Below are 11,131 nucleotides of genomic sequence, written 5' to 3'. Positions count from 1 at the left end.
GGCGTGTATGCAGGTAGAGGTGCGTGTATGTGGGCGTGTGTGAAGAGAGCACGTGTGCACTTGGTGGTGGTGAGGCACTGGTGGTGGGGGTATTTCGGTCGGAAGACGGCAGGCGCGCGCACCGGCCGCGTTCCACTTGACGTGTGCACCTTGTCCCCGAAGTATGCAATATCGGAACACATGGCAGCATCGTGTCCATAAATAAGAGCTGTATATGCAGGTTAGTCTCGAGTGCAGCAGCAAATTGCGGATAATGATACTGACCCATTCGACCCACACCGGTACTAGCGCAGCCCAACTGCACGCTTGCTGCTGTATGCCGATCGTGCCTCAAGCCGGTGGTGAATCGTCAACGGCGTAATCAGTGGGGACATGGGTTGCAGAAACACGGAAAGATTGGCTGGGACAGCCACGCCCAGCGTACCATGGTCGCCCAAAAAGGACTGCAGGTACTATGGCCGCGCTCGCGATGTGTGTGCGGTGTGGAAACGGGCTGCGACTCAGTCTGCCTGTGGCCGTGTCCCGTGTCCTGTCATAGCAGCAACCCCCTGGCTCGTCTCCTCGGCACGTCGCCCGCTTGGCTTGCTCCTAGCGCATGCTCGACTGCATTCCTCTCGAGCCCAGTGTTAACCTGCTTTAGGCCCGTTTAGCTCCCAAGTGCCCGCGCAGAGGTGCCCATGTCTCCCTGTTTCTTACACTTGAAGGTTCCAGATCTCGTCCATCGCCCTCCGTCCGCCTGCAACACGGCGCGCCCTTTTTGGGAAATTTCGTCATCGCCCATCCACCACCGATCCGCCCCCGGCCAAGCAAAAGTTTAAACCACTCCAACGCGCGACCGGAACCTTGCGCACCGTCCCCAGTAGCTCCATCGCGGTCGCCCCAGTGGTGAAGACTGTGACTGGATTTCAGCAGACCCTTAGGCATCCATTCGACTATCTGGGTGCCGTCGCGCATCAACACGGATCACCACCAGCGGCATCTACGCCCACAACGCAGCCCAATTCACCATCATGGATCCCAGCCAAGCCGGTGGGGGAGGGTCCAACAACTCCAGCGACTTTGTGCGCAAGCTGTACAAGTAGGTTGACGCGCCCATGCGCGCTGTGCTTCGCGCTGAACGTCATCTAGGATGCTGGAGAACGGGAGCGACGAGAGTGTAGTACGATGGGGAAATGACGGCGACAGTTTTGTCGTCCTGGAAGTATGCGCCTCGGGCCTTCAATATCGTGGCAGGCTTGCTGACCCAGGAACAGAACGAGAAGTTCACAAAGCACATCCTTCCCAAGCACTTCAAACACAGCAATTTCGCCAGTTTTGTCCGCCAGCTGAACAAGTACGATTTCCACAAAGTCCGTCACAACAACGAAGAAAATGGACAATCACCTTATGGACCTGGAGTATGTGGTATTCCTAGATGCGTCTGCGGGTATCGTGGCTAACAGCCCCATAGGCCTGGGAATTCAAGCACCCCGACTTCAAGATGAACAACAAAGACGCGCTCGACAATATTCGTCGAAAGGCCCCCGCGCCGCGAAAACCGAACCAAGCTGCCGCGGAAGAGTTTGCGCCCTCGCAACAGATGGACATGGTTAGCGGACAATTGATGGCCACGCAGGCTCAACTGCATGCGCTCGAGAGTCGCTATAGTGAACTGAGCATCCACCATTCAATGCTTTTGCAAGAGGTTATCGGGCTACAAAAGACGGTTGTCAACCACGAGCATGTTATGCAGCAGATCATGACTTTCCTACACGGGGTTGATGCGACGCAAAGAAGGAACAGCAAGCTCGTTTTTCCCAACGGCACCGACTCGCAGAACGGCAGCATGGAGCCCGCCGCAGCCAACGATGACGATAACCCCGCTTCTCCATTGCAGCACGCTTCTAAACTTCTAAGCGAAACAAACGCAGATGCTATGCTGAACCCCCGAAACCTGGAGCAGATGAACGAGATCACCATGCGGATGAACGGCACTTTGACAACCCCACCACCAGATATCGCTCGAGCAACACTGCGACCGACGAGCCGCGGACCGCCATCAGCAACTTCTACCGGCTCAATGCGTCTGGAAAACCTCGATAACCTCGTTTACCCTGTCGGTTCCAACCAAGGTATCGACCCCATGTACAGCGAGCACATCAACAACATTCCCTATGCTGCCCCGCCCAAAGCAGTAGAATCCAGCGAACCCAGAATGCCAGAGCCAAAGAGGAAAAATGCTATTCCAGACCCAGGATGGATTCGACCGCCTCAGATTTTACTCGTTGAGGACGACCCCACCTGCCGTCGAATTGGAAGCAAATTCTTGTACGCTTTTCACTGCTCCATCGACAGTGCTGTAAGTCATCTACTCTCGTCATTTGTACGCCATGCTAATTGAACCCAGCTCGATGGTTTGGAGGCTGTCAACAAGATGAACGCTGGCTCAAAGTATGATCTTGTCTTGATGGATATCATTATGCCAAACCTGGACGGTGTATCAGCATGCCACTTGATTCGACAGTTTGACACGACACCGATTGTTGCTATGACTTCCAATATCCGGAGCGACGACATCTCCATGTACTTCCAGCATGGTAAGAGATATTCATTCATTTTCAGTCTCTGTACTAATATCTTCAGGTATGAACGACGTTCTCCCCAAGCCGTTCACCAAGGAAGGTCTTCTACACATGCTAGAGAAGCACCTTGTTCATCTCAAAAAGCCAGTCGCTCAGGCTGACGGGACTATGGTGGCTCCCCAACCTGTGCAAATAGCACGCCAATTGGTGCTCAAAGAGGAAGATTCTCCAGCCAAATCTCCACAGACGGTCAGCAACTGGAACTCACCCAACCAAATGCCGGGCGTCTCCCCTGTAGGCAGCACAGTCCCGGACGATTTTGCGCAGGCAATGCGAGGCCAGCCAGTCCAACACCCAGGTCCATATGGAGTGAACCCCATGCATGGGAACATGGGATACAGTACCTCACCACACATGCAAATGCAACAGCAGCAACAATCACAACTAGCGCCGGGTCACCGCCGTCAAGTCTCGGAAATATCTGGAGGCGATGATATGAACAATCCAGCAAAGCGTCAACAAATGTACCCTCCCCAAATGCCACAGCAGATGGGGTCCATGCAACCACGCCCACGTTGATAGCAGGTGCAACTATACGTTCAGGCGGTCTCGCCAATCAAGCCTCACAACGAATGTGATGCAGCCACGTCTTACAGGATGACAGGTGTTGAGCATATGTTGTACTGCTGGACAAAGGCAATCCAGCCATTTTCAGGGCCGATAGTCGTGATCGGCTCTTGTATCTACAGGAGAAAAAGGTGCAAGAATAGGATAGCTCAGGGAGCTGTCTGTCAGGGTATTTTAGGACCTGCAAGTCTGAGGCGTTCAAGGTCATCTATCCATTGTATCAGGTCTGGGTTGGACGGTTGCTAGAAAAATACCCTACTTGCTAGATAAACAATTATATTCTTCTCTCGAATATAGGGAGGTCAAAGTAGCCAACGTCAAGGATATCTATACTACTTAATTTTCGCACTTCCCTCATTGTGGGCTGTCTTGAAAAAACTGATGATTACTCATGTCTCTGGATATCAGAAATCTCTGACAGCAGCTACTGACTCTAAAGCTGTTCGTGTAGAGCTACAGGTCTCGCTTTGCATGCCAATCTTGGTCATTCCCTCCAGGTGCAAGTGTCGTCGCAATAAGCATTTCCGAGCACATGTCTGCCCTGGTGGTCCAGACCTTGATAGCCAGCCCAGAAGGCCGCGCACGAGCATGTTCGAGAATCATGCGCAGCGGCTTACCCGCAGAGCCACCCCGCTAAAGGATCTGAGACGTGACAGAGACCCGAAGATCTGGTAGGCGTGGTGGTCCCTGGTCGGGGGCTTGTGACTCAGCGGTGGTGGTCAGTTAGTGGGAGCTTTTTGGAAGTCGTAGGCCAAACCCCTCCACGTGCACCACGAATCTAGAATTCTAAGCGCCCCTCGAGCTTTTGCGCAACACACTACCCAAAAGTGAAGATGCCACCGAAAGGCAAGAAAGGCCAAGACAAGGGCAAGTCCGGCGAGGAGGAGCGCGATGAGCCGCTGCAGGCTGTGGTAGGTTGCGCAACCCAACTGGTCGCGAATTATGCTAACCTGGTAGATACTCGCGGATCCTTTCGAGACACGCTTCAGTCCCTTCACACTCGAGCACCCAAGAGTACGCATCCCCCAAATATTGCCAGCCGCCCGCTGACACCTGCTAGTGTCTTCTGCCCCTCGCGAATACCCCGCTCATCGAGTACACGTTCGAGTTCCTCGCCAATGCCGGCGTGGAGGAGGTCTTTGTATACTGCGGCGCACACAGGGAACAGGTTGAAGACTACATCAAGGCCTCGCGATGGTCCTCCAAATCGTCACCCTTCTCGCGACTGGAGCTGATCCAGTCGACGTCGCATTCCATCGGTGATGCGATGCGAGATCTGGACAGCAGAGGCCTGCTGGTTGGCGACTTTCTCTTGGTCTACGGCGATGTGGTCAGCAATCTGCCCCTCGAGTCTGCACTCGCAGCGCATAGGGCGCGGCGGGCCAAGGACAAGAACGCTATCATGACCATGGTGCTACGCGAGGCAGGCGCGACTCACAGGACGAAAGCCCAAGGCACAAGTCCCGTCTTCGTGATTGACCCGCAGAAAGACAGATGCCTACACTTCGAACAGATGCCGAACCGAGACCAGACGCACTACCTCTCCATCGACCCCGAACTGCTCTCCACCCACCAGGAGCTCGAAGTCCGCCAAGACCTGATCGACTGCGGCATCGACATCTGCACACCCGACGTGCTTGCGTTATGGAGCGACAACTTTGATTTCCAAGCGCCTCGCAAGGGCTTCCTACACAGCGTGCTCAAAGACTACGAGCTCAACGGCAAGACGTTCCACACACACATCATCTCAGATCACTACGCGGCAAGAGTACGGAATCTCCACGCATACGAATCGGTCAGTAAGGATATCGTCTCGCGATGGGCATACCCGCTGTGTCCGGACAGCAACCTCGTTCAAGGACAGTCATATCGGTTACAGAAGGGCAACACATACAAAGAGGAGGGCGTCATACTTGCGCGCGACTGTGTCATCGGGCCAAAGACAGTCATCGGTCGGGGCACCAGCATAGGCGATAAGAGCGTCATCACCAACAGCATCATCGGGAGGCATTGCCAGATCGGCCGGAATGTCAAGATTGACGGAGCGTATATTTGGGACTACGCCAGCATAGCAGACGGCAGTACGGTCACCAAGGCCATCCTCGCAAATGAGGTCTCTATAGGGCGCAGATGTACCATCGAAGCTGGTGCTCTGATTTCATATGGAGTCAGCATCAGCGAGGGTATGACTATACGAGGAGAGCACAGAATTACAAGAGCAAAGCGGAGACGGGAACAAGGAGAGGAGGTTGTCCGTGGCGATGCAGACCCTGCGATAGTTGGCGAGAAAGGCGACGGCTTCGAATTCCACGACTCTGACGAGGATGACGAGGACGAGTTGGTGGATGGTCTGGCCACCAAGGGCTCAAGTGAGTACATTTTCAACAACAACTGCCGATATGCACTAACAAAGGCAGTGTACGCATTCTCAAACGAGTCAATATCCACGATCAACTCGGATTCAGAAGCAGATATGATGGGCATGGAACGCCACGACCGATCTGCAACGAGCAGTTTCCTGTCAGTGGGCTCGGCCGACAGTCAACACGCGGCAAATTTCGATCACGACGCGTCTGCGAGTATCTACGATTCGCTAGTCGAAGGTCATGAATCAGCCAACATCCAACTGGAACTCACAGCCCTCCGCATGAGCACAAACGCGTCGGACCACCAAGTCAGACGCGCAGTCGTCTCCTCCTTCGTCAAGCGCGTCACCCAGCTCACCAAGTCGGGCGAAGCGATCAAGAGTGCCGTCGCGCAGGTCTTTGGACAGCACAAGGAGCTCATCGACCGCTCCATCTTCGACAAAAACGCTGAAAGCAAGACGGATCAGATCGACTTTATGCTACTGCTCCAGGCAGACCTATGCAACAAGGAGAACGGCGACGCGATCCTGCTGAGCGCATCAACAAAGCTTGTCGAGTTGGACTCGATAGAAGAGGATGGCATGATACAATGGTGGGAAGACGATAAGAGCACCGAGAACGCGGATATGGAGAAGGTGAGGGAGAAGACGAAGAGCTTGATCGACTTCTTGCAGCAGGAGAGTGAGGACGAGAGCGAAGAGGAGAGTGACGACGACTAGTGCTGGCTACGGCACGATAGACGTCTGGTAGATTAGGGTCACTATTGTAACAGACGTTCAAGCCCACGAGCCTATGTGGAAAAGCAATGCTAGCATGAAGTCACGAAAGTCTATGTCGGCGGCCGGTTTCATGTGAGAGCATAGGCGACACCATTATAGAGGCACGTCTTGGCCGCTGTTGTCCGCATTGGACATTTGTGTCTGCAAAAAGCAACGAGGATGCCTTGAGGGTACACTGCGTTTTACTATAATAGACTGGTGACAGGCGAAAAGGTGTGTTCTAAGCGCGCGGTGAAATGTGGAGAACGCGGTCAGGTTCCGGACGCCCCTGGACTGTTGCCTCCCAGAAGGCGCTAGGGCCACCCCGATGAGTGCCCGCATCGAGGACCAGCAATCGACTGCTGGACGCCATCTCTCACTTCCTGTGACTCCTTCCCTTCTGCGCTGCTGACCAATACGCTGCTGTTTCCGACCACCTGTACCGCCACTCACCACACGCGCCTCAGGCCTTATCTCGTCTTTGCACGTCGCTCCTTTCGCCGCCGCCTGTCAAGCCCGCGTTCCGTCATCAGGCGGGACTCCTCCATCATCACGCCGTCCACCACCCTTCGCAAGCGGAAGGCCGACGAGGCAGACAACTACCTCAGCCCCGCCGAGGAATACCCCCACAAGAAGACCAACCACTCTGTTGTTACTCTACCAGCCACGCCCGCAACCGACGCCGGCAAGATGGACTCGGACGACGACTTCAACAGCTCCATGAGCGGCGATGACTTTGACGACCAGGACAGCGACCTGGACCTGGAAGAGGGTGCGCATCCCCCAGCTGCCACCGAAGACACGTGCTAACACTGCCTAGACTCGGACTTTGACATGGACCAAGATGACGTCGGCTTTGAATCACAAGACAAGGACATCAAGCCCACGAAGCAGGCCTTCGAGGTAGACTTCAAAGTCTTCGACCCCGCCCAGATCCAAGCACAGCAAGATAAGCAGGTTGATGAAGTCTCGAGCATCCTCGGCCAGCCCCCCGAAGCCGCCGCCATCCTCCTGCGGCACCTGCGATGGAACAAGGAGCGCCTGATCGACCAATACATGGAGAAGACAGACGAGGTCCTAGAGCTAGCGGGTCTGGGCCAGGACTCTACCACCAATCCGCCGAAAATAGAGACGATACCAGGCTTCGTCTGCGACATCTGTTGCGACGACGACGCGAATCTGCGGAGCTTCGCCATGAAGTGCGGACACCGGTTTTGCTTGGATTGCTACAGGCAGTATCTCGGCACTAAGATCCAGGACGAGGGAGAGGCTGCCCGCATACGCTGTCCCGGAGAAGGCTGCACTCGCATAGTCGACTCAAAATCGCTAGACCTTCTCGTTACGGCAGATCTCCAAGACAGGTACGTGATGATCGCTCTACTTTCCTCAGCTTGCTAACAGTCGTAGATACCACACCCTCCTCACGCGAACCTACGTCGACGATAAAGAGAACCTCAAATGGTGCCCTGCGCCCGACTGCAAGTACGCCGTGGAATGCCCTGTAAAGAGCAAGGACCTCACCAAGATCGTACCGACAGTACACTGCGAATGCGGACACGACTTCTGCTTTGGATGTACATTGAACAACCACCAACCTGCACCTTGCGCGCTGGTGAAGAAGTGGGTCAAGAAATGCGAGGACGACTCAGAGACCGCCAACTGGATATCAGCCAATACGAAGGAATGCCCGAACTGTAACTCCACAATCGAGAAGAACGGAGGGTGCAACCACATGACGTGCAGGAAGTGTCGCAATGAGTTCTGCTGGATGTGCATGGGCAAGTGGTCGGAGCACGGCACGAGCTGGTACAACTGCAATCGCTTCGAAGAGAAGAGCGGATCTGAAGCGCGCGATGCGCAGGCTAAGTCCCGGCAGTCGCTCGAACGATACCTCCATTACTACAATCGCTTTGCGAACCACGAACAATCGGCGAAGCTCGACAAGGACCTTTACCTTAAGACGGAGAAGAAGATGCAACAGCTACAAAACTCATCAGGCATGTCGTGGATTGAGGTGCAGTTCCTTGACCAGGCTTCACATGCGCTTCAACAATGCCGACAGGTGCTTAAGTGGACCTACGCCTTTGCCTACTACCTCGCCCGCAACAACCTAACGGAGATCTTCGAGGACAACCAGAAGGATCTGGAAATGGCCGTCGAGAACCTCAGCGAGATGTTCGAGAAGCCTATCGATCAGTTAAAAGACCTCAAGGTCGATATCCTTGACAAGACTTCATACTGCACCAAGCGGAGGATCATCGTCCTCAACGACACAGCGGAGAACCTGAAGCTCGGTATGTAGTCCACACGACTCCATGCACTCCTCATTGAACTACTGCTAACATCAACAGGCACATGGAAATTCAACGTAGACCTAGTCTAGAAGCCTCCTAAACCTCGATCACAACGGCCTCTACTCACGTTTACGAGTACCACAAATACTCTTGGACTGAGAACACGTGTATGGCGGTATTAAGGATCGCTGTCAGGAGGTCTGCGCACGAAGTGTAATGGGCTCACCTTATACAAGGGAAAAACTGAACACCTAGGAGCCTACGTTGTCGTTAGGCCACTAGCTTCGCAAGGTTTTATCTTAATGTAGGCTCTAGAGTGTTCAGTTTTCCCTTAAACAGGGTGGGCTAGCAAAGACGATGAAGTTTCACGCTGTTTTTACGTTGCATGGTCGGTTCCACTGGCGCTTGGAGAGAGGTATGGCATTGTTTTGCATGGCGTTGATAAATCTGTGGTAATCAGCGGTTCAGCGGGCTAGGCTTAGCATTTTATCTTCTTTTATCTTCGACATTTCCAGATACTCGACGCAGGTTCAGAGAAGATATCGAATTAGACGTTCAAATTTCAGTGTTGCTGTTGCTCTGGCGTCGTAATGGAGTGCTGTTTGAAATTCGAAGATTGTCAGTGGCTCTCGCTTCTACGAATCCGTCCCCGTACGACCATAGGATGGTAACCAGATTATGCTGTGCAAGCGAGGGCAAATAGTTCCGCTGCTTTTCTTTCATCCTCCATCGTCTCACATACGTACGCAAATTCCAATCCTACTCCGACCTGCAGACCAACCCAGACGCCGACATCGCCGCCGCCGAGGTCGACACCTTCGTCGCGAGTGATGTGAGTACCTCCCCGCCCCCCTATGATCACCCACCCAGCACTAACAAAATATTCGTATAGCTGATAATGACAACGCAAAATACCCATAGCCAGTTCCTGGAACTTCCGGCCGAACTGCGACTGATGATATACTCTTACGCTATCACCAACTCCGTGCCGGTACTGGCTACTGTCGTCAGCATCAACACTGACGGTGGCTCTATTCAAGTTCCCAAACTTTACGCACAAGGGGAGTATCACACGCGGTACACTCTAGAGACCCCTCAAATTCCAAAAGCCGAGTTCAACCAGCTTCGATATGTCTGCCGCCTACTGTGTCAAGAAACGCGGGGTTTGAGCCTGCGGTATAACGAATTGGTTTTCATGAAAGAGCCAGGAACGACAACACCGGCACAAGCAATATGCGCGAGGTTTTTAGAGGCCATTCCTGCCAGTGCACATGCGAGAATCCGACAGATTACGGTCATCGCGGACACAGTGACGCCCAGGCCGTTGGAACACGCTTCGATCACTAGGGATTGTTGGTACGATATCGGGCAGCTGCTCACGGGCGGCGAATACCCCATCATACACTCATTCTGTCGCGCCAACCCAACTGCGAAAGTCGTGCTCCGCTACGACACTAGGCGTATAAACAAGTTCGGACACGAAAAACCTCTTATGGTAGGCACCAGATACGCGCTGCTTCACGCTAGCCTACGCTTCTTCTTGCGTGGCTCTTCGGCTGTTGAGGCAGGGTTGCTCCAGGCAATGACAGGGGGTTCAAGTCATCCTCAACATCACTATCCCTACGGATTGTGGAGAAAGATACATATTGCCGAGTGGGCAATTGCTACATGTATGATACCAGCGATAAAAACGACTCAGGATGCTGAGAAGACTTTCAAAGGGGCGCTATTGGACAATTTCAGAGTCACGATTTCTAGATGGTATCGTGTGCCGAGTCCGCTGTGGGTGATGAAGGATGAGTGGTATGCAGCTGCGAGGCGGGAGTTTGAAGAGGGGTGTTAGACGCGTTGGAGAAGTGGAAATGGAAGAAGAAAGGTCATATGGTGCACGATATTGGCTACGGGCAAGATATAACTTCATTCCCACCCCAAACTCTCCAAATACCAGACCACCGATATAAAAAGTCCATCATCATCTTCCATAACCCTCATCTCAGCGCCTTCCTCAATTTCCTCATTTCATCACCCCTACCACTCATTATCCTCACCAAACCAATACCCTCCAGGCATGTTCACACCCCATCCGGGTTGGCCGAACGAATACGGATCACCCAAGCTAGCATGCATACGCGGTCCGCGGTTGGAGTTAACGCGCGGTCTCCTCCGTAGCTCCGTTGAGTAAGGAGGGCTCACACTGCGGTAGTCGCCGGGGTGGTGTCCGCGACGTGGCTCTTCGTGGCGATTGCGTGGTGGTGAGATGCCGCGCCTGTACGCGTAGGGATTTTGTTGTGCCCATTCTTCGGGGGTGAAGCGGGGGTACATGGTTGGTTTTGATGGGGATTTGAGCTGGGGTGGATTTACTGGGTGGTAGTGCTTTGGTGTTTTGTATCGTGGAAAGTAGCTAAGAGATGTAGTGGAGAATGAGCTGGCTTTGTTGATGTGGTAAAGGTGCAGGGTAGCTCTGTGCTTTTATATGTGGGCGGCATGATGAATGCATGGGATAATGTGACCGGAGTATGAGGTGT

At 53.6% G+C, this 11,131-nt stretch overlaps 2 protein-coding genes across 2 annotated transcripts; both read left to right on the top strand.

Moving 5' to 3' along the window:
- Nucleotides 1-1,010: 1,010 nt before the first annotated feature.
- Nucleotides 1,011-3,140, top strand: J4E79_001822 (uncharacterized protein; the record flags this gene model as incomplete). Its single annotated transcript, XM_049350727.1, has 6 exons — nucleotides 1,011-1,078; nucleotides 1,129-1,201; nucleotides 1,254-1,397; nucleotides 1,451-2,338; nucleotides 2,387-2,576; nucleotides 2,623-3,140. 6 exons carry the CDS (start codon nucleotides 1,011-1,013, stop codon nucleotides 3,138-3,140), a joined length of 1,881 nt encoding a protein of 626 aa, XP_049214566.1.
- Nucleotides 3,141-6,367: 3,227 nt separating this feature from the next.
- Nucleotides 6,368-8,695, top strand: J4E79_001821 (uncharacterized protein; the record flags this gene model as incomplete). Its single annotated transcript, XM_049350726.1, has 5 exons — nucleotides 6,368-6,405; nucleotides 6,780-7,084; nucleotides 7,133-7,673; nucleotides 7,720-8,606; nucleotides 8,664-8,695. 5 exons carry the CDS (start codon nucleotides 6,368-6,370, stop codon nucleotides 8,693-8,695), a joined length of 1,803 nt encoding a protein of 600 aa, XP_049214565.1.
- Between the last annotated feature and the right edge of the window lie 2,436 nt (nucleotides 8,696-11,131).

Source organism: Alternaria viburni (assembly GCF_023758015.1).
Source record: "Alternaria viburni strain BMP 2772 chromosome Unknown scaffold_3, whole genome shotgun sequence".
Classification (NCBI taxonomy): Eukaryota; Fungi; Ascomycota; class Dothideomycetes; order Pleosporales; family Pleosporaceae; genus Alternaria; species Alternaria viburni.
The sequence above is the reverse complement of the archived record's forward strand: the minus strand, read 5'-3'. Positions and strand labels throughout refer to the sequence as shown.